The 20,733-nt window shown below is 51.0% G+C and overlaps 1 protein-coding gene and 1 pseudogene across 1 annotated transcript; one reads left to right on the forward strand and one right to left on the reverse strand.

Moving 5' to 3' along the window:
* Positions 1 to 3,403: 3,403 nt before the first annotated feature.
* Positions 3,404 to 4,672, reverse strand: LOC116639797 (heterogeneous nuclear ribonucleoprotein A1). Its single transcript, XM_032416421.1, has one exon. The coding sequence runs from the start codon at positions 4,612 to 4,614 to the stop codon at positions 3,652 to 3,654; it is 963 nt and encodes a 320-aa protein (XP_032272312.1). The 5' UTR covers positions 4,615 to 4,672; the 3' UTR covers positions 3,404 to 3,651.
* A 15,562-nt stretch (positions 4,673 to 20,234) lies between these two features.
* On the forward strand, positions 20,235 to 20,733 carry LOC116640113 (annotated as a pseudogene).

Genomic DNA, 20,733 nt, shown 5'->3' on the forward strand with positions numbered 1-20,733 from the left:
TTTTTTTAAAAAGATTTTATTTATTTATTTGACAGAGAGACACAGTGAGAGAGGGAACACAAGCAGGGGGAGTGGGAGAGGGAGAAGCAGGCTTCCCGCCGAGCAGGGAGCCAGATGCGGGGCTCGATCCCAGGACCCTGGGACCATGACCTGAGCCGAAGGCAGACGCTTAACGACTGAGCCACCCAGGCGCCCCAAAAAAATAAGTAAAATCTTAAAAAAAAAAGATTCTCTCTCTGCTCCTCTTCCCACCCACTCACTGTCTCTCTCTCAAATAAATAAACAAAATCTTTTTAAAAAAATATGTAAAGTACCTAGGAATAAACCAAATGAAAATACACAAGGTCCTTATGGAATAAAACTTTAATACGGAGAGACATTAAAAACTAGATAAAAACGGAGGGTTAACATAGAAAACAAACAGGTAGGGGCGCCTGGCTGGCTCAGTCGGTGGAGCACGTGACTCTTGAACTCAGGGTTGTGAGTTCAAGCCCCATGTTGGGTGTAGAGATTACTTAAAACTAAAATCTTTAATAAATAAACAAACAGGTGGTTACCAGAGGGGAGTTGGGGGGGGGGGGAGGGGGGAAATAGGTGAAGGGGATGAAGAGTACACTTACCACGATGAGCACTGAGTAAGGTATAGAATTGTGGAATCTCTACACAGTACACCCAACACTAATCTAACATTGTATGTTAACTACACTAGAATTAAAACTTGTTTAAAATGGAGAGTTAAGCCATATTCATAGATTGAAAGACTCTGTACTGGAACCATGTCAATTCTCTCCAAATTGATCTATAGAGTCAAGGCAATCCTAATCAAAATTACCCAATTTTTTGGAACTGGATAAGTTGTAAGTAACATTTATATGGAAGTGCAGAGCACTGAGACTAGCCAGGGCATCCTTGAAAGAGAAGAAGGGAGAAGAAATTGTCCCTAGCAGATAGCAAGACATAAATCAACAAACATATATATATGGAGGGAGGGAGAGAGACTGAGACCGCTGGTCAGTGGGTATGAACTTTACAATTAATGGTGCTGAGATTATTAGTTATTCATATGAGAAAAAAATGTAGTTAGGTCTCCTATATCACAAAAATGTATCCCATATGACTCTCAAGCTTAATGAGAAAAGCAAAACTCTGAAACTTTCAGAAGATGGTATTTTACAATATCTTTATTCACGTGAGGTAGGGAATAATTTCTTACATGAGAAACAAAGAACATAAGTCACACAGGAAACAATTGATAACTTGGACTACATTAACGTTATAAACTCTACCAAAGATTCTCTAGACAGTTAAAAGAGGAAGAAAGTATTTAAAATACTCATTAATTGACAAAGGAGAATATGTGAGGACTTCCTATGAATCGAGAAGGAGGATAGACAACCAATTGGAACAGAAATACAGGAGGGGAGAAGGATGGCAAAAGACTTGAACCCTAACTTCATCAAGAGGAACCACGAATGACCAATACAATGACAAGTTGCTCAGCCTCATGAGCAGTGCAAACACAAACCCCCAATGAGATATACAACTTCACCCCCACCTGATAAACAGAAATTGAAAAGTCTGATAATGGCCAGTCCGGACGGGAGCGTGCAACAACATGGACTTTCACACACCACTGGAGAGAACGACAGTGGGTCCCCCCCCCATTTTGGAAATCAAGTTGGCACTACTGGGTACATTTAAACACACATGGAATCTGTGAGCCGAGCAGTTTGTCTCCTAGGGACACATCTCAGAGCCATGCTTGTACAATGTACCCCAAAATCTGTTTTTAAATGTTCATAGCAACAGTGTTTGTGGAAACCTGAAACTGGAACCCGCCTCCAAATCCAGGAGGCTGAGCAAGTGAGCCCTGGAATATTCACACGCTAGATTATTATTCAGCATCGGGACTGAAGGAACTGCAGCGAGACACATCAACTTGGATGAATCTTTCAAAATAATGTTTAGCAAAAGAAATAAGAATACAAACCATATGGTACTGCTTATATACAGTCCAAAACCAGGCAAAGCTAACATTATTTTGTGTAGGGATGCATGCGTTGTTGGTAAAACCAATGAAAAACAAGGAAATTATTATTTCAGAGATCAAAATAATGATTCCCCCTTGGGGAGCGAGGCCAGTATGAATGCAGAGGAACATGTCATCCTGATGATGTGCCCTTTCTTGATTTGGAAGTTGTTTATGTGGGTGTCTGCTTTATTATTCTTCTTCGAATGTCCATATGTTTTATAGACTCCTACATGTATTATGTGTAACAATCCAAAAATTCAATTAAATTTAAAAGAAATGTTTCTGAAACTGTAGTTAGGGGGCCATACTCTACAGGGCATTGTAGGCTATGTTGAGGATTTTTGTCTTCATCTTAAAAGTATCAGATAGTTCAAGGGAAAATTATAGCTGAAAGAGAAATACTAAGAGTAATAGAGGGGCCCCTGGGTGGCTCAGTCGGTTAAGCATCTGCCTTTGGCTCAGGTCATGATCTTGGGGTCCTGGGATTGAGCTCCGCATCAGGCTCCCTGCTCAGCAGGGAGTCTGCGTCTCCCTCTCCCTCTGCCCCTCTCCCCTGCTTGTGCTCTCTCTCTCAAAATAAAATAAAATAAAATACTCACTCAAAAGAAAATAAGAATAACTCAGGATATTTGGGATGAAAACTCCTCAGAGATTTTAAGAGACACCCCATGAGCAAAACGAGAACAAAATGCTTTGAGAAAGGAGCGATCAGAATATAAGAACAAATTCTTGGACATTTAAAAATATTGCTGAAAATTTCAAAATTAACAAAGAGTTAGTGGATCCTAGAACATAGCATAAAGATGTAAAATATGAAAGAATAAAACAAGAGCTATAAAGGATCTGTCCAGCTCTAACATCTGCTATCAGGAGTTTCAGAAAGAGAAAGTAGGAGGCTAACGGGGAGGAAATGGCCAAATAGAAAAGAATCTTCCAGCGCCAGAGATAGCACCACCAAATTGAAAAGCTTGTCAACTGATGAGCAGGATGGATTTTTTTTTTAAAGTAGGTTCCATGACCAGCATGGAGCCAAGGCGGGGCTTGAACTCACGACCCTGAGATCAAGACTTGAGCTGAGATCAAGTGTCAGACGCTTAACTGACTGAGCCATCCAGGCGCCCCATGATTTTTAAAAGCCTAACACTTATACACACTAAGAAATGTCTGAACATCAAGGATTTAAAAAATTAAAAACCTTCCGTTTGAAACAAAATAAGGGGGGCGCCTGGGTGGCTCAGTCAGTTAAGTGTCCAACTCTTTTTTTTTTTTAAAAAAAGACACATTTATTCAGCGTCATGATCAGACTATTACATTTAGCAATCAACAGCATGGGTGCAAAAAAAAAAAAAAAAAAAAATCTACATTAAAACCCTTTGTTGGAATGCTTTACACTTTCCACAGAACAGAAACTAAAATAACCTGTTATACAATTAGTCACAAATACAGTCCTCGAGTTTTTTGCCCATACACATGAGTATTGTCTAAAACATGTCTTCTTTGTAGCAGCTAGGCCCTGCCACCACTGTGCTTGGCTGAGTTCACAAATCTGTTGTAACCTGTAGCTTCCCTGTCACTTCTCTGGCTCTCCTCTCCTGCTAAGCTTTGTTTCCTGGCAGTAATTAAAACCTTCTGCCACTGCCATAGCTACTGCTGCTGCTGGAACCACCATAGCCACCTTGGTTTCGTGGTTTGGCAAAGTATTGGCCTCCACCACCATAGGGGCCAGAGCTTCTGCCTCCAAAATTTCCTCCTTTCATGGGTCCAAAATTTGAGGATTGATTGTTGTAATTGCCAAAATCATTATAGCTTCCGCCACCTCCAAAGTTGCTTCCATCGTTACCAAATCCGTTATAGCCATCCCCACTGCCACCATATCCACCACCACCTCGACTGCCACCAAAGCCACCTCGACCACTGAAGTTCCCTCCACGACCAAAGTTGTCATTCCCACCAAAACCACCTCCACGACCACCACCAAAGTTTCCAGAACCACTTCGACCTCTTTGGCTGGATGAAGCACTAGCCATCTCTTGCTTAGATAGGGCTTTCCTTACTTCACAGTTATGGCCATTCACAGTATGGTATTTTTGAATGACAATCTTGTCTACAGAGTCATGGTCATCAAATGTTACAAAAGCAAAACCTCTCTTTTTGCCACTGCCCCGGTCAGTCATGATCTCGATCACTTCAATTTTCCCATACTGTTCAAAATAATCTCTTAGATGATGTTCTTCAGTGTCTTCTTTAATGCCACCAACAAAAATCTTTTTCACAGTTAAGTGGGCACCAGGTCTTTGAGAATCTTCTCTTGAGACAGCCCTCTTTGGTTCCACAACTCTTCCATCCACCTTGTGTGGCCTTGCATTCATGGCTGCATCCACCTCCTCCACAGTGGCATACGTGACAAACCCAAAGCCTCTGGAGCGCTTGGTGTTTGGATCTCTCATTACCACACAGTCCGTAAGCGTTCCCCATTGCTCAAAATGGCTCCTCAGACTCTCATCGGTTGTTTCAAAGCTCAAACCCCCGATGAAGAGCTTCCGCAGCTGTTCAGGCTCTTTGGGAGACTCTGACTTAGACATGACGGCGGTGGGAGGGGAGACTTTAACGATGCTTACTCGGCGGCGTCCACGGGCAGAAAGAAGTGTCCAACTCTTGATTTTGGCTCGGGTCATGATCTCAGGGTTGTGAGATGGAGCCCCATGTCAGGCTCCGAGCTGAGTGTGGAGCCTGCTTGGGATTCTCTCTCTTCCTCTCCCTCTGTCCCTCCCCCCTCCACCCCGCTTTCTCTCTCTCTCTTTCAAAAATAAAATAAAACAAAATCACAAAGAAGGGAATATGAATCAGTCTGACATCACCGATAACAGAGGTCAGAAGACAGCAGAGAAAGAAATTCAAATTCCAAGGGAAAATTACTTTGAACCAAAAATGATACACCTTCTGGGCCAGTTAAAGATGGTCTATGTAATAGAAAATAAGACTGACAGCACCTCAAACAAATAGGACATTTTCTCATCTAACAAGACATATGTAGGAAGTATTACCTGCTTGTTCCATAGATCAGAGACATTAGGGCAAGCGTCTCTGTGATTCCATGGGCCTCTACCTTATATTTATTGCTGCATGGTCACAAGATAACTGCTACAGCTCCAGACATCACATCCATGTTCCTTTCAAGAAGGAGGAGAAAGGGTGTGCCTGGGTGGTTCAGTCATTAAGCGTCTGTCTTCAGCTCAGGTCATGATCCCAGGGTCCTGGGATCGAGCCCCACATCGGGCTCCCTGTTCGGCGGGAAGCCTGCTTCTCCCTCTCCCATTCCCCCTGCTCATGTTCCCTCTCTCGTTATGTCTCTCTCTTTCAAATAAATAAATAAATAAAATCTTAAAAAAAAAAAAAAAGAAGGAGGAGAAAGGTTGGTGCCACATGTTTATGATCCCCTTTACCCTGATTTTATCGGGAAAACAAAGCTTACCCAGGAAACCCAAGAAAACCTCTGCTTATGGTTCAGTTGCCAGAAATGTGTCACATAGCTCCTCCAGGCTGCCAAAGAGCCTGAGAAAGCAAGTAGTTAGCCAAATTACATTGCTGCCCCATACTTGGAAAAGGGGTTCTGTAAGCAAGAAATAAGTCGGGGAATGGATATCAGGTAGGCAACTAGCAGATTAGCCTCATTAGCCAAACTCAACTATGAGGGCTTCATAAAGACATTTTTCAGACATGCAAGAGCTCTGAAAACTTACCTCCTGAACACCCTTCATTAGGAAGTTATTTCAGAATCTACTTCAGCAAGAATGGCAATGGATTAGGGTAAATAATGCTAGCTATTAGACCAAACACACACACACACACACACACACACACACACACACACACAGAGTCTCAGTAGTTAAATGCACTAAGAGTTCATTTCTTGACCACCTTAGAATCCAGTGTGGGTTAGTGGGGGCTAGGGTGAGGACTCCTGGATAAATCCTTTTGTTTCTTATTTCCTACACTTTTCTCTTAGTTGGTTTCCACCTCTTGTACTTACAGGTGCTCACCAAAGTCCATGAGCTCCTGTGGTCCCTTGGTGCCATGACAGATGACTCAATCCCTTGCATCCATTCTTTGCTCCATGACTAGTTCTTGCTAATGAAATGTGCCTGGAAAGTGTGTTATTTCCGTGGAAGTGACATGCTCTCTCTCTCTCCCCTTGTTCACCAGCTGCATGTTCTTGTACTTACAGGTGCTCACCAAAGTCCATGAGCTCCTGTGGTCAGGACTGTCAAACGGTCTTCTACACGGGATGGACTATTTTATATTCCATTAACACTGTTGGAGAGTTCCCGTTGCTCCACACCCTTGCCAACACTTGATATGTAAGTTTTTTCCATTTTAACTATTTATTGTATGTGTACTGATAGAGTGTAGGGAACTTGCATTTCTCTAATGACTAATGAATGATACTGAGCATCTTTTCACTTGTTTATTTGTCATTCTATATCCTCTTTGGTAAAGTGTGTTTTTAAATCTTTTGCCCATTTAAAAAGCCAGGTTGTTTGTCTTATTTCTGAGTTATAAGAATTTATACATTTATTTATACATTTCAAGTCCTTTATCAGATAAACGTTTTGCAAATATTTTCTCCCAGACTGTGGCTTGTCTTTTAATTTTCTTAATGGTGTCTTTCAAACAATGAAAGCTCTTACATTTAGGTATATGATCCATTATGAGTTAATTTTTGTGTGTGATGTGAGGTGAGGTGAGGATCAAGGTTCATTTTTTTCCCCATATGGTTATCCATCTTGTCAATTTCCTCCCCCAAAAAAAGACTGATTGAATTTTTATTGAGATTATGTTGAATCCATAGCTCAATTTTGAAATGACTGACACCTTAACAATATTGAATTTTCCAATCCATGAAAATATTATAACTCTCCATTTAACAACAGTTAATATTAGCTCTTGTTTTATTTCTTTCAACAATGTTGACATTTTCAGCAATGTTCTGTAGTTTTGGGGGTATTGTTGCTACACGTTCTTGTCAGAGTTATCCCTAAGTGTTTCGTTGCTGTGTTACGTGGCATTTTTAAATGTCAGTTTCCAATTGTTCATGACAAGTATACAGAACAAAATTTGATTTTTTATTTTGACCTTGTATCCTACAAAATTGCCATACTCATTAGTTCTATTAGCTTTTTTGTAAATTTCACTCAGTTTTCTACATAGATGATCATGTCTGAGATGAAAGGCAGTTTTCCTTCATTTTCAGTGTGTATGCCTTTGTTTTTCTTCCCTGATTGCACTGGCTAAGACCTCAGTATGATGTTGACTGGAGGTATTAAGAGCAGACATCTTTGCCTTTTATTTGATCTTAGGGAGAAAGCACTCAGAGTTTTACCAGTATTGATGATATCAGCTATGGGTTTTTTGTGTTTTTCTTTTCTTTTTTTTTTTTTTTTTTGGTAGGCATGCTTTATTAGATGGAGAGAGTTTCCTTCTATTCCTAGTTTGCTGAGAGTTTTCATTATAACTGTGTTGAATTTTATCAGATGCTTTTTCTGCATCTATTGAGATGATCATGTGGTTTTTCTTATCTAAGTTAACTACTATGGTGAATTAACATTTGTTTTTTTTTTTAAGATTTTATTTATTTATTTGACAGAGAGAGACACAGCGAGAGAGGGAACACAAGTAGGGGGAATGGGAGAGGGAGAAGCAGGCTTCCCACTGAGCAGGGAGCCCGATGTGGGGCTCGATCCCAGGACCCTGGGATCATGACCCGAGCCGAAGGCAGACACTTAACGACTGAGCCACCCAGGCGCCCCTAACATTTGATTTTTAAAATCAATAATGAAGTCAAATATATTGTCTACAGTTTGCATTTTAAATATAAAAATACAGATTCTCAGGCCCTGAAGGGTGTCTCAGACCCTCCATCTGGCTCGGCTCCCACCCACCTCTTCTCCCAAGCACTAGGGTCACTACCCTCCCACCACCTTCCCTCCCAGATCAAGCCACCAGCACCCCTCACCTTGGTCCCTGCCACCTCTTCCATCCAACACTTACAGCCAGAATGGCTGCGTCACTTCCTACTAACCATTTATGAGATTGTGATTCCAAATAAGCAATACGTATTTGGTCTTCTTCCCATTTCTGGCACACAGCACTTCTAAAACCCTTGGAATTCCCTAAATGATAAGAGCGATAAAGTTGTCTCGATATTTATAACAAGCCCCTTTCAACCACATCTGAGTTTATGTTAATGAAGTGACTTTTGGAAAACAACTAAGGATGGGGGTTGGTTGCCAGGGGAACTAACCAGGTGATTACAGGGTTCCAGCTTTCAGCCCCACCCCCATGACTTCCAGGGGGTGGGATGGGGCTGGAGGGTGAATCAGTAGCCAAAGGCCAGTGACTTAATCAGTTGTACCTATGTAATAAAGCCTCCATAACAACCCAGAAGGATGGTGTTCAGAGAGCTTCCAGATTGGTTTACACCTGGAGGTCTCCCGAGAGTGGTGTGCCTGGAGAGCATAAGAGCTCCACACCCCTTTCCCCAAACCTTGCTCTGTGCATCTCTTCCATCTGGCTTTTGCTGAGCTATATCCTCTTACAATAAACCAGTAATCTAGTAAGCAAACTGTTTTCCTTAGTTCTGAGAGCTGCTCTAGCAAATTAATCGAACCTGAGGAAGATGTCATGGAGCCTCTGATTTATGGCAGATCAGTTGGTCGGAAGCACAGGTGAGAAACCTGGACTTGTGATTGGCATCTGAAGTGGGATATGGTGGGGTGGGGGGAGACTTGTGGGACTGAGAAGCCTTAACCTGCGGGATCCAACACTATCTCCAGGTAGGTAGAAACAGAATTGAGTTAATTGCTTGGTAGTGTTAGAAAACACACTGGACCACCCTTCAGTGGGTCTCAGCTCAGGACCTCCCTATGCAGTTTCCTTCCTTGGCATCCCCCCCACCCCTCCTGTGATCACCATGGACCTCTACCAGTCCCTGTGTGTCCATTCTTCAAAATGAAGCTCAAGCATCCCCTCCTCCATGAAGCATCCCAGGCTAACCCTCCTGCCCGACCCCCAGCAAAACCTCCGGGCTTCCCCCAGTCACAGCCCTGATCCTGCTGTCTGTCTGTGCGTGTCTCCCCGTCAAGCTGCTCCAGGACAGGGAACACATCGGATTTGTCTCACCATCCCAGGCTCTGCGTAGAGCGAGGCACACGATAAGGGGTTAGTGTTTGTTGAGTGAACAAATAAATGCTCGGGGAGAAGCTGACTTAAGCAATGCATAGGGAAGAGGGAAGAAGACAAGGGGCTACACAAGAGGGGGTGGGAGGGCTGTTAAAGGGCCAGTTGCCGAGAGAGGGCTATAGGATGTCAGGTGCCTCTTCAGAGTTCTCATCGTGAGCTCAGGAGGGCAGCGGGACTCACTGTGACCACCAGATGGCGACAGGCTCCCAGGCGTCCGGCTGCCCAGCCCTTGTTCCCCAACTTCCCTCAAGGGATGAAACCCCAAAGAGGGCAGAGCCAGAACCTGCAGGACCCACAGCAGCAATGGAAGAGGGTCCCCCTAGGCAGGTCCTTGGTGTCACTTCAGATCCTCAGGGCGTCTTACCCTATTTGCTTTTCTGCCCCTGAGATTCCACCTCTGGAGACAGGATGCCTTGCCCTTGGCTGCAAAACCCCTCAGTGAGGGTGGGGTGATGAGTGTGTCACAAGGAAAATGGAAGAGAACAGGACTTGGGTCCAGGAGACCCGAGCTCAAGTCCCCACTCTGACACTTACTGGCTGTGTAACTTGAGTACTCAGGGGCTCCGTCTCGCTACGTGCAGGAACGTTCTGAGTGCTTTACACCTATTACTCAGTTAATCCCTCCACCCCCCTAGGATGTAGAAACCACCATTAGGCCCATTTTACAGGTGAGGGAACTGAGGCACAGAGAAGGTAAGTAGCTAACTAAAGGTTACACAGCGAGGTTGTGGGTCCTGGCCCACCGAGCCCCTGCCGGGGAGGGGTTAGAAGTGGATGGCTGGGCTGGGAGCGGAGAAGAGGATGGGACCGAGGCCCCAGGAAGGACCCAGAGGGTCCAGGCTGGCAGGGGAAGCCAAGCAGACCGAGGAGAAGCCAGTAGAGAGGGGCTCTTTGGAGCCAAGCAGGAGGGAGACAGGGAGGCCGTCTCCGGAGTGCTGGCCACAGCATGGGGAGGGGCGTGGGCAGGTGGAGAGGCAGTGTGGACAAGAGGGAGTGGGGAGAAGGATGGCGGAGCTGGGTCAAGGGGCTTGTCGGTTTGTTTTAGGGCAGACACTGAGGATGGACTGCTGGGGGAGAACCAACAGAGAGGTGGAAACTGGTGGAAGGGAAGCTGATGATTCTGGAAGGAGAAAGCAAGAGAGAGGAACACCAGGAGCCCCACAATGTGATGTCCTCGGGTCCTCGGGCATCCACTCTCGTTCTACAGAGGGGCACACTGAAGCCTGGAGAGGGTAGGCGACTCACCAAGAACCCAGGTCATGCTCTCTATCCCAGGACCTAGGCTTCCCTTGGAGCTCCTGCTGTGTGCCGAGCCCCGCCCAGTCCAGGGAGGGAGACGACAAAGCAGGACCCAATGGCTGAGCCCCAGGACCAAGATCACGGCCAGGAGACAGAGGCCAATGGAGGCGGTCCCAACCTCTGGGGCTGTGAGTCCCATGCTTTCTCTCCCTCCTCCTCTGCCCATTTCCACCTCTGTCTTGAGGGCTGGGGTGGGCCCAGGGGCCAGAAGCGGAGCTGTCCCGGGGATCCCCAGTTAGAGGGCATCTTAGGATGGCTCTCTGGGCACTTACGACCTTGCCCGGCACCATTCTGCCCTTGTGGGTGTATGAACTTTCGGGGTCTTCCTGCACCCCAGAAAGTGGGTGCTCTTACAATCCTCTTCGTAGAAACAGGGAAACAGGCGCGCAGACCGAGCATCTTGCCCAAGGCACAGAGCCAGCGACTGCTGTGGCCAGAACACATCCCCACTGCGGAGCATACTACGGCCTGGGTTACGAAAGCTCCTCGCCGACGGGCCGGCTGAAGGGGCTGCAGAGGCGGACCTGAGCCCTGACGGTCCAGACTCAAGCACGAGGCCAGCTTGCTGCCTCTTCTGACAGAACCCTTCGTTCCGCGGACGAGGACACTGAGTCTCAGAGCAGGGAGAACTCAACAGAACCCCCCGCCCCGATGTAGAGCAGAACCAAAACAGGACTCTGGCCTGGTGGCTCCAAGGCCACTGCCCCTTCCTCAGCCACTTGTGATGCCCCTTTGTCCCTTCCTGTCCTAGAAGGCCAGCTCGGTTCCCGTCTGGCCTCCTGGGGCGCCTCCCAGCACAGCCCAGCCCCCGCTCCCTCACCTGCTCCAGGACACACCGCCCACGGGACTCTGTCCCTTTCCTGCATCCCATTTCAACAGCCCCCACGAGGATTTCCACCAGGGACTGCAAGAGATCCTGGCCCTGCCCCACCCCCGTGGCAGGTGGGTGAGGGGCCCCGGATGAGGAAGCAGGAAGACAGTGTGGGCAGGCATGGCCTTTCTGGGATGCACCTGAGGCCCTGAGGTGTAGCCAGAACCCCAACCATAGTGTTTGGAGCCCAGCTTCTGGCTTGAGAAGGTCCAGGGCCCAGGCAAGGGCCAGGGCCTGGGACCGATATTCATTTCCTCCTGGCCCCTGACCACACCTGCTCTTGCCCCTCGCCAAGCCCAGGTCTCTGCTCCTTTTCCTGAGGGACACGCCACGGTTATCCGATCTCTTCTCAGGTGCCCCTCCTTCCGTCCTCCGTCTCAGCCTTCCATTCCCCCAGCCGGCCGGGGACAGCCTCCCTGCTCTCCACGGTGCCTACCGGGCTCCCCAGCGCCGTAGCTCCTCACTGAGGCTGGTTGTGCTGGAGCTCAGAGGGACCTAGGGCCTCCTCCACCACCCCTCAGTCTATGGCTGGGGAAACCGAGGCCACTAATCCACGGGCTCCTCGGAGGCATGGCTGGAGGTTGACCATCTATGTGTCCCCAAGGCTTGGCATGGAGCCAGCACGGGACAAATAACTGCGGTGTGGCCTGCCTGAGGTGGCAGGTGGGATCAGCTGGGCTGGAATCCAGCTCCACCTTTACATGCTGTGCAGCCTAGGGCTAGTCCCTCAACCTCTCCTAGCCTCCCGTTACTCATTTGTAAAAACTGGGAAGAACGAGGCCTACTTCATAGGGTTGTAGTAAGAATGAGTAAGACAGTGTATGCAAACTAAATATCTCAGTATAAGGTGGTTATCACTCATTTATTCAATAAATACTGATTGAACACTTATGATGTGTCATTGATATTGAGTTCAAAAGGAAAAAAACCAAGTCAGCAGACCCCAGATCCTCCGATCTCCCATTCTGTGCTCTTGCCTGGTATGTCCCCACCCCACATTCCTACTCTGTCCAGAGGCGGCCCCCTAAATTACCCAGTTGCACCATCACTGCCCTGCTCAGACGCAACCAGCGGGCCCGGGGGCCTGGAGCATCAGGTGCTGGCTCCTGGGGGGGGGCACTCCAGACCCTCTGTGATCTGGCTCCAACATCTCTTTCCCACCAGGTCTCCTCTTATTTTGTGACACCGAGTTCCACTGCAGTCACGTGGGCCCAGTTCCCCTGCCTGGAACACGTCGGGCTTTCTCATCAGCATACCTGTGTGTGAGCTGTGTCCTGAGCAGAGCAGCCACCCACTTCATCACCGCCAGAGAAACTCCGATCAGCTTTTTCCTCTTCCTCCCTGTGGCCTCCCTGATGGCAGGGGCCAGCCCTGAGCCTCCATTGGTCTCCGCTAAGTGTCCAGCCCCTCCCGCCCCAGCTCAGGCCCTGCACTGCTTCTGCTGGGCCGACATCGCAGGATGGCCTGCACTCCGCCATGACACTGTCCTGCCCGTGTCATCCAGATCCATCATGTTCCCAAGGGCTCGAGGGTAGCCGCCTCTGCTCCAGAGCTTGCTGCACTTGGTCCGAGGTCCTGGTCCCCTTCCAGGTCATGGGGAGAGAGCTGGGGTCCCAGCACCCCCAGCTGCCCTCCTGAGCTGCAGGCTCTCCACCTCACAGCACCGGCCAGAGATACCTGATTAGATCGAACGATCCAGACAGAATCCCTGGGCCAGGCCCTGAGCTGGTGGGAGGGAGGGAGCTCTGAGGCTCTTCCCCTGGACCCTCCCCTACCCAGGGCGGGGGGCCCTCTACAGGACCCCAAGTCTTCCCAGCCTGTATTTGCCCACCTCTACCAACAGGCAGCTCTGTCCCTTAGGGCACCTTGTCCATCTCTGACTGTTCATAATGGGCGGAAAACCGCCTCCATGGAACTTCTGCCTGGCTCATTGGTCCTTTCACTTGTTCATCCAACAAGTGAAAGGTGTATCGAGCACCTACTGTGTGTGAGTCGATATACCAACTCACTTAAGCTTCACAACACCTCAGGGAGGCGGCGAGTAGGGTGATGATGGTGATGATGGTGAGCTAGCGAAGGGCAAGAGAGATCTCTCTGCACAGAATCCCACAGCAGTGGGGCCGGGCATGAGTTTCCATCTGAGGGTTGGAGGGCCTGTGCTCTGTCTTCCACTGAGCTGGACGCCTCCCCTTGCAGGACCTGGGGAGTAACAATGCCGTGGGGAGGCATGGGGATGACACTGGCCCATCGGGTCCCCCAAAGCCTTCAGTGGAGGTTACAGAGCTGGGCCTTTGTCAAGGCTATTGAGGGGACGCAGGATAACCTTGGGGGGACCTCAGAAGTTGGGGGACTCAGCAGAGGAGCCATTGGGAAGGATTCCTCTTCTTCCCCAGGAGCCTTCTTCTGAGAAGGAAGTATTATTTAACTGACATTGTGTTGGGAGGGGAAACACGGGGTCCTTGGAACTCAGCCAGCCTCCTGCCTTCAGGCTGTTTGGCTTTGTTTGTTTTTTGGGCCTTTTTTTTTTCCTTTTTCTTTGGGCTAATTGTTCTCATTAAATCTTTTTGTCCTGTTTTGTTTTTTACGAGGCTGACAATGCTGCGCAGTGCTCAGCGCTGCTTCCTGTGTTTCTGCCCCAGCACAGGCCTCCATGGGGCCTTGCTTCCTGTTGTGAGCTGTCGCCATGACGACTCAAGGCCCGGTGGGCTCCATGGGGTTGGGGGGGTTAGGTGGGGGGCTAACATGGTTGACATCACCGGGTGAGGAGGCAAGGGTCCCGTCCGGAGGGGGTTGAATGGGGGCCGGGCAGGCAGTGGCGGGAGCCTGGTGCATTGCTGAGGGGTGACTCACAGCCTGGGAAGGGGAAGAATGCCCTCACATTCTTTCGGGAGGTAAACAAGGTCAGGGAGTGCGGCTGGGATCCTGTTTACCTGACCCTGGCCCCCCGGGGGACCAGGAACCAGTGCAGGACAACACACTGGAACAGAACCAGCCAGACCTCAGGGGCTAAGGGACCAGGAGGGAAGGCCAGGAGAAGGTGAGGGCCAGTGGCTCTAGCCCAGACACCCTTCGAGAGGGCTGGTGGGTGCCAAGACAAGACTGGGATTCAAATTACAGCTCTGCTAAGTGACAGCTCTGTGACATTGAGCAGGTCACCTGGCCCCCCTGAGCCCCGGTTTCCCCTCTTTCTCATGGGCCAATCCCCCTATGTAGATGGCTATGTTCTCCAGTCCCGAGGGGGCTGGTTTGGGCTGGGGCTGGGCACAGCCTAATGTTCTGCAGGCCTCTCTGTCCCCCACCTGCCAACAGAGCTCCGTCCTGGGCTAGGCATTCCAGACTCTTGGGCCAGCGTGCAGCCCAGCTGAAGGGCCAGGGACAAGCTGGGCTCGGGAAGGAGGCGATGGGTGCACAGCTGTGGAGGAGAAGGTGCACGTAGAGTCACGGGGCTGGGGTCTGTGCAGCTCAGGCTCTCCCCCAACCACTGCAGCTCCCTCCAGTCTTCCCAGAGCTCCACTTCTTATCCCTGAACCCCCCGAGTGACAGCCTCCTCTGCCCATCACAACGGGTCCGGAGGAGCCCCCTCCTGAGCCAATGGGATGTCCCCGGGTCAGACTCTGGGATGCACCAGTGCTGGGATCCTGCGAGAACAGCCAGGGAGAGGCCTAGAGCTGGACCTTCCAGTCACCGTGTCTCAGAGACAAACCTCCACACTGACCCTCTGCCAACTGCAAAACAGACCAGCTGCCAAGAGGAAGGGGCTACCTTTCTGCAGGTGCTGGGTGGGCTGGGGGCACCAGGAGACGACCCCCAGCAGCCACAGGGTATGGAGGCCACCTAGCCTCATGGCTGAGAGCAAGGACATCAGCGTCAGGCTGGCCTGGGTCGAGTCTGGCTTTGCCACTTGCCAGCTGGGGCGTTCAGGAAAGTTCCTTAGCCCCTCTGAGCCTCAACTTCCTGATCTGGAAAACAGCCTCTCCCAGGGTTCTCTGAGATTCAGCGAGTTAATACACATGAAACACTTGGCACATAGTAGGGCCTCAGCACCATGGTGACCCCACACAGACCCACCGTGTCCTCCCTTGCAGTGCCAGGCCCTTAGGTCTCCCCGGACCGGGTGCCCATCCCAGGGCAGGAGCCGTGCACACCACATGCCCTGAGGTTTTCCCATAAGGGGGCTGGACTTGGGCTTCCCTGGACAGGGGATATCCTGTGCTAGGAGTGGGGGGAGGAGGAGGAGCGGGAAGGACGCAGCCGCTCCGCATTCCTGCCATTCTTGGCGGCAGCCCCATCCAGCTGCCTTGAGCGGCCGCTGCGGGGTGCTGGCCCAGTTCCAGGCTGTCTGGGCATGGCAGGACAGCATCCCACTTGGGGTGTCCCTTGGACTTGGGGTGTTAGGGGACCCCTCTGGTCCCAGTCCCACTCACCTCATGCTGTCCTAGAAGCAGACAAACCCCCCACCCTGAAAGGAGAGGTTTGGGAGGTCTGGGGACAGTCCGTCAACAGGGGAGGGCTTTCAGCTTTTGGTTCTACCTTCTGGGGTTCCCCAGCCTGCTCCCCTCCCCCCCGGGGAAGCTCTGGAGAGTGGCCAGAGGGCAGAGGTGGGTGGGTAGAGAGGGGAGAGGCAGAGGGCTCCTGGGTTCTAGCCTCTAGTGGCTGGAACAGTTGTTTTCCTTCTCTGAGACTCAGTTTCTCCATCTGCAAAAGGGGAGGGCTGTCTCCCTCCTTTAAGCAACCTCAGCCCCGTGACACTGTGGTATTGTGATCTAGTAACCCCTTCTTCGCAGAGCCTCTTCTCCTGACCAAGGGCAGAAACCCAGCCCGTCCCTGCCCTGAGCCTGGCCTAGCGCAGGTTAAGTAGTTTTCACTGCTGATCAGGGACCACCAGCACCTCCATCCGCAGCAATGGTCTGCGAGCTTCTGAGACGCAGAGAACTGGAAACAACACAGTCCCATGGAGGTCTCGCTCCAGACCCTCCTCCCTGGGTATGTCTTGGGGGTCCTGGGAGGGAAATAACTTGCCCAAGATCCCAGAGTTAGCCAGGCTGAGCTGACTCTGGACTTCCCGCATTTGCTGCCCCTCCTGAAAGCCACCCAGCGCTGAGTTCATTCGTTTCCACGTTTCCCTGCAAACAGCCTCTGGTTTCAGACCGTGAGAGCCAGAGCAGTCTGGGAAGGAGCCCGACAGGGCAGCTCCCCAGGGCTCCATGTCAGAGACCTCCTCTCCTCGGGAGACTAAGCCTGTGAGCAGGTGGCCCCAGACTCAGGCATCCCCTCTTCTCCCTGCACTTCTCTCTGCAGTTGGGGAGCTTGGCAGAGTCACACGGGGCCCAGCAGGGAAAGCAGAGTGGCTGCACAGGGGTGGGCACCTCGGGGTCCAGCCTGGGAGCCAGTCTCCCTCCCTTTCTCCTCTCCTGCGGCTCAAGGACCACCCCAAGCCCCTCAGCCCAGTCCTGGAGACCCTGCACTGTACTCAATGTCCATTGCAGAGTTCAAGAGCTCGCTCTGGCTCTGGGGACTGAGACGGGGGAACCTGGTCCAGGCCACACGGGGAGGCAGAAAAAGCTCTTTGCCCAAGTCAGGAGTCGCAAGAGGTCCCTAAGCTTGGACCTCAGCCCTTGCATGACCGTTGGAGAGCTGGACAAGGTGGCCCCTCCGGGCCAGCCCCACTCAGACCCGCTGTGGTCCTGGGATTCTGAGGTTCAGATTTCTGGTTCTGGGAACACCCACCTCCCTCTGCATACCCTTGACAGCCTTAAGCAGGGGAAGCCCCGTTCTGCCACCTGCCCTTGTCCAGGACTTGCCCCTCAATGCAGCCAGAGTCCTGCTCCCGACAACCCCACCTTCCCCATCACCCGATCCCCCTGACAGCCCAGACACCCCCAAAGCCATTGCCTCCACGTGGCCTGGGCCCCTGTCTGCTTCCTGCCTGCTCGCCCTGCCTGCTTATCCTGTGAGTGTCTGTCCTAACATCTGTCTGTCTGAGGGCCCACAAAAGGAAAAGCCTGGAACACACCCTGCTGGGTCCGCGTGACCAGCGCCCTCCTCACCCCCCGCTGGGAAATCACCTCCACTGTGGAGATTGGGAGCCATGGGGATGTGCGCCAGCGTGTCTGCGGGCGTGGTGTGTGTGTCTGTCTGTGTCTGTCTGTCTGTCTGTCTGTCTGTGTGTCTGTGTGTGTGTGTGTGTGTGTGTATGTGTGTGTGTGTGTGGAGGGTGGCACAGGGCATGTGTCAGGATTTTTTGTGTCTGGAATACTTGATGAAATGAACTACGATGAAATGAATTACGATAAACTGAATGGAGTGGGTGGAGTACTATGCAACCATTAAATATGATGTCTTTGAAGAATCGCGATGACATAAAAAATTGTCACAAGATAAGATTTAGTAAAAAAAATGTGCACCCAAAAAGAAAGTCGAAGCAATTACACAAAATGCTAATAATCGTTATCTCTCGATTGCTAGATTATGAGTAATCTTGTCTTTCCTTTATACTCTTGGCTATTTTCAACATTTTCTGCAATGTGCACTTGTTTTATAATCAGAGAAAGGAAAAAGAGGTAATAAAAAAAACAAATTAAAGACGAAGCAGCAAACAAACATGATTTAAGATAAAAAGAAATGACGGCCTAACGGAAAATGTTAAGCATAAAACTAAGTCAAATGTTCAACTCAAGATAGCGAACACTGAGTGAGCACTTACCGTGTTGTACTAAGGCTCTGCTGAGTGTTGAGTTACGGAAATGCTGAAGATGTAGCCCTCCCTGGCGAGGGCACTGTCCATCGGGAGGGTGGGACGGTCACCAGTCACTGATAACACAGACACAGATATACTGCGGTTTCCCCGAGAAGGCACCAGAGAAAGAGACAAAGTGACAGGTGAATCAGGAGGGCCTCAGGGAGGAGGTGACTCCTCATAGGAGGATTTTTTTTTTAAGATTTATTGATTTATTTCAGTGGGGGAGGGGTAGAGGGAGAGAGAATCCTCAAGCAGACTCCCCACTGAGCATGGAGCCAGACGTGGGGCTCAATCCCAGAACCCTGAGATCATGACCTGAGCAGAAATCAAGAGTCAGCCACTTAACTGACTGAGTCCCCCCGGGGCACCCCACAGGAGGGCTTCAGGGAGGGCGAGCAGTAATGGAGGGAAGCACGGTGGGTGGCCAGGGGACCACACTTTGTCTGGAGCAGGAGTGACCTACAGGCTGCAGTTCACCTCAAGTCTGCCGTGCTGGGTTGAGAGAGATTCTGAAGCTAAGTGGGCACTCACAGGGAAAGAATGCAAGGATTGATTAGCAACTCATTCATTCATTCATTCATTCAAGAACTATTTGAGGACCTATTATGTGCCTCACACCGTCTGGAGAATCCTGCAGTGCAGCTTCCATCCCAATGGAGGGAAACAGGCAATGGGACAATTAAGGAGTAAAACGTATGACATGCCAGATGGTAAAAGGCGCTATGAGGAAAGACGAGGCCGGAGCAGGTGGGGGTTCATTCTATGTGAGGTGGTCTGGGAAGGCTCTCCCACGGTGGCATTTGATCAGAGACAAAAGGAAGTGAGGTGTGGAGTCCAGAGAAAGAGGGCTTCAGGTGGGGGAGGGGGAGAGCACATGCAACGCCCCAGGGGGACACAGGGAACATGAGGTCAGCAGGGGACCCGTAGGTCCTTGTGGGGCCATGGTGGGGACCTGGGCTTTTCCTCTGAGGGACAGCAGGAGCCATGGGGGGGGTGGGGCGCTGACCAAAGAAGTGTATGAGCTGACTTGGGCTGTAGTAAGCTTGCCCTGTGGCAGCCTGGGGTGGGGGGCAGTGAGGGGCAGAGAGAGGTGGGGCGCCAGGCTGGGCTGGCAGTGTGGGGGTGGGGAGAAGGAGCGGGAATCTAAATGTATTCTGAAGTGGGAGCGGACGGTGCTTGCAGATTCCAAGACGTCGGTCCCAGCACTTGGGAAGGCGGGGCTTCGACAAGTGAGGGACAGGTTCCGGCTGGGTGGGAACAGGGGCAGCCGGCACTGAGGTTGGTCGGCAAAGGTTGAAAAGTCCAGGGATGAATCTGAGACACCCCCAGGGCACGGTGGAGTGGGCAGCCAGACATGGGAGTCTGAAGTCCAGGTCCCAGCTGGGGACACACATTTGGGTATCATTGGCTTGTGGAGGGCAATTAACCCATGAGATAGGAGGAGATCACCCTGGGAAGGGATGTAGACAAAGAGGAGGTCCAAGGATTGAGCCCCAGGCTCCCCCAACCATTTATTATTTGGGGAGATGAGAGGGGACCAGCAGAAGAGCCAGGGAGGGGGTGCGCAAGAGAGGAGTGGGACAAATACAGTTCCTGCAGAGAGGTGGGCGCAAGCCCGGTGGGAGAGGCTTACGCTGGCAACAGGAGAGAGAAACTCAAAAAGGCAAGTCAGAACAACTCTTCCCAGGAGCCTGGCTGTACGGGAGAGCCTCAGTGGTGCCCCGAAACCCAAACAAGAGGCTCAGAGGTCCCCACAAGTCATCCTCCCACGACCCACCCCAGTGGTGACCAAGGGGAAGCTGTTTACTGCAGGGTGGGAGACAGTGGACAGAGCTCAGTCTGGGCTGGGTGTCCACACACAGGTGCTCAGGGCCGGTCAAAGCGCGGGTGGAGCCAAGGGTGAGAAAAGAAAGGAGCCTGGGCCAGAGACCAGAGCCAGGGCCCCGTGCCAGGGCCACAGCCAAGGCTGGCTCCCCGCGTGCCGCCGTGTTCCAGGCATGGGAGAATTCGGAATGCAAACTCTTCATTAAGAAGATCGACTCCTCCTTCTCTGTCTTCTCTGCACTGGGAGCAGCTCTCCTGCCACAGTCCCTCAACCGCTGCGAATGGACGCCTGTGCAAAGCTGGTCTCCACCCCCTTCTTGGTCAGGAGGGCCTCTCAGCTGTTGAGCCCATCACTGTCTGCAGCGGTGTTAAAACCACCGGAGACACCGACAGATGAGAGCCTAGCAGCTTGGCAGCCCCACGTCCCCTGACCTCACATATTCCTAGCCGGAGCTTCCCAACCAGGGCCATTTCAAGGGACATGGACACAGCAGCCAAGTTCACTGGGGCTGGGGCTGCCACGGTAGGGACGGCAGGCTCTGGGGCTGGAACTGCCATTGTGTTTGGGAGTTCATCATTGGTGATGCCAGACACCCGTCTCTGAAGCTACAGCTCTTCTCCTGCGCCATTCTGGGCTTTGCCCTCCCGGAGGCCATGGCGCCCTCGTGCCTGATGGTGGAATTTCTCCTCCTCTTTGCCACGGGAAGGAGCCATGTCCACTTCCCATAG

The sequence above is a fragment of the Phoca vitulina genome, unplaced genomic scaffold (assembly GCF_004348235.1).
Source record: "Phoca vitulina isolate PV1807 unplaced genomic scaffold, GSC_HSeal_1.0 scaffold19, whole genome shotgun sequence".
Classification (NCBI taxonomy): Eukaryota; Metazoa; Chordata; class Mammalia; order Carnivora; family Phocidae; genus Phoca; species Phoca vitulina.

Coding starts and splice junctions, on each gene's coding strand:
- LOC116639797 (XM_032416421.1), bottom strand. CDS start 4,614: ATGTCTAAGTCAGAGTCTCCCAAAGAGCCTGAACAGCTGCGGAAGCTC.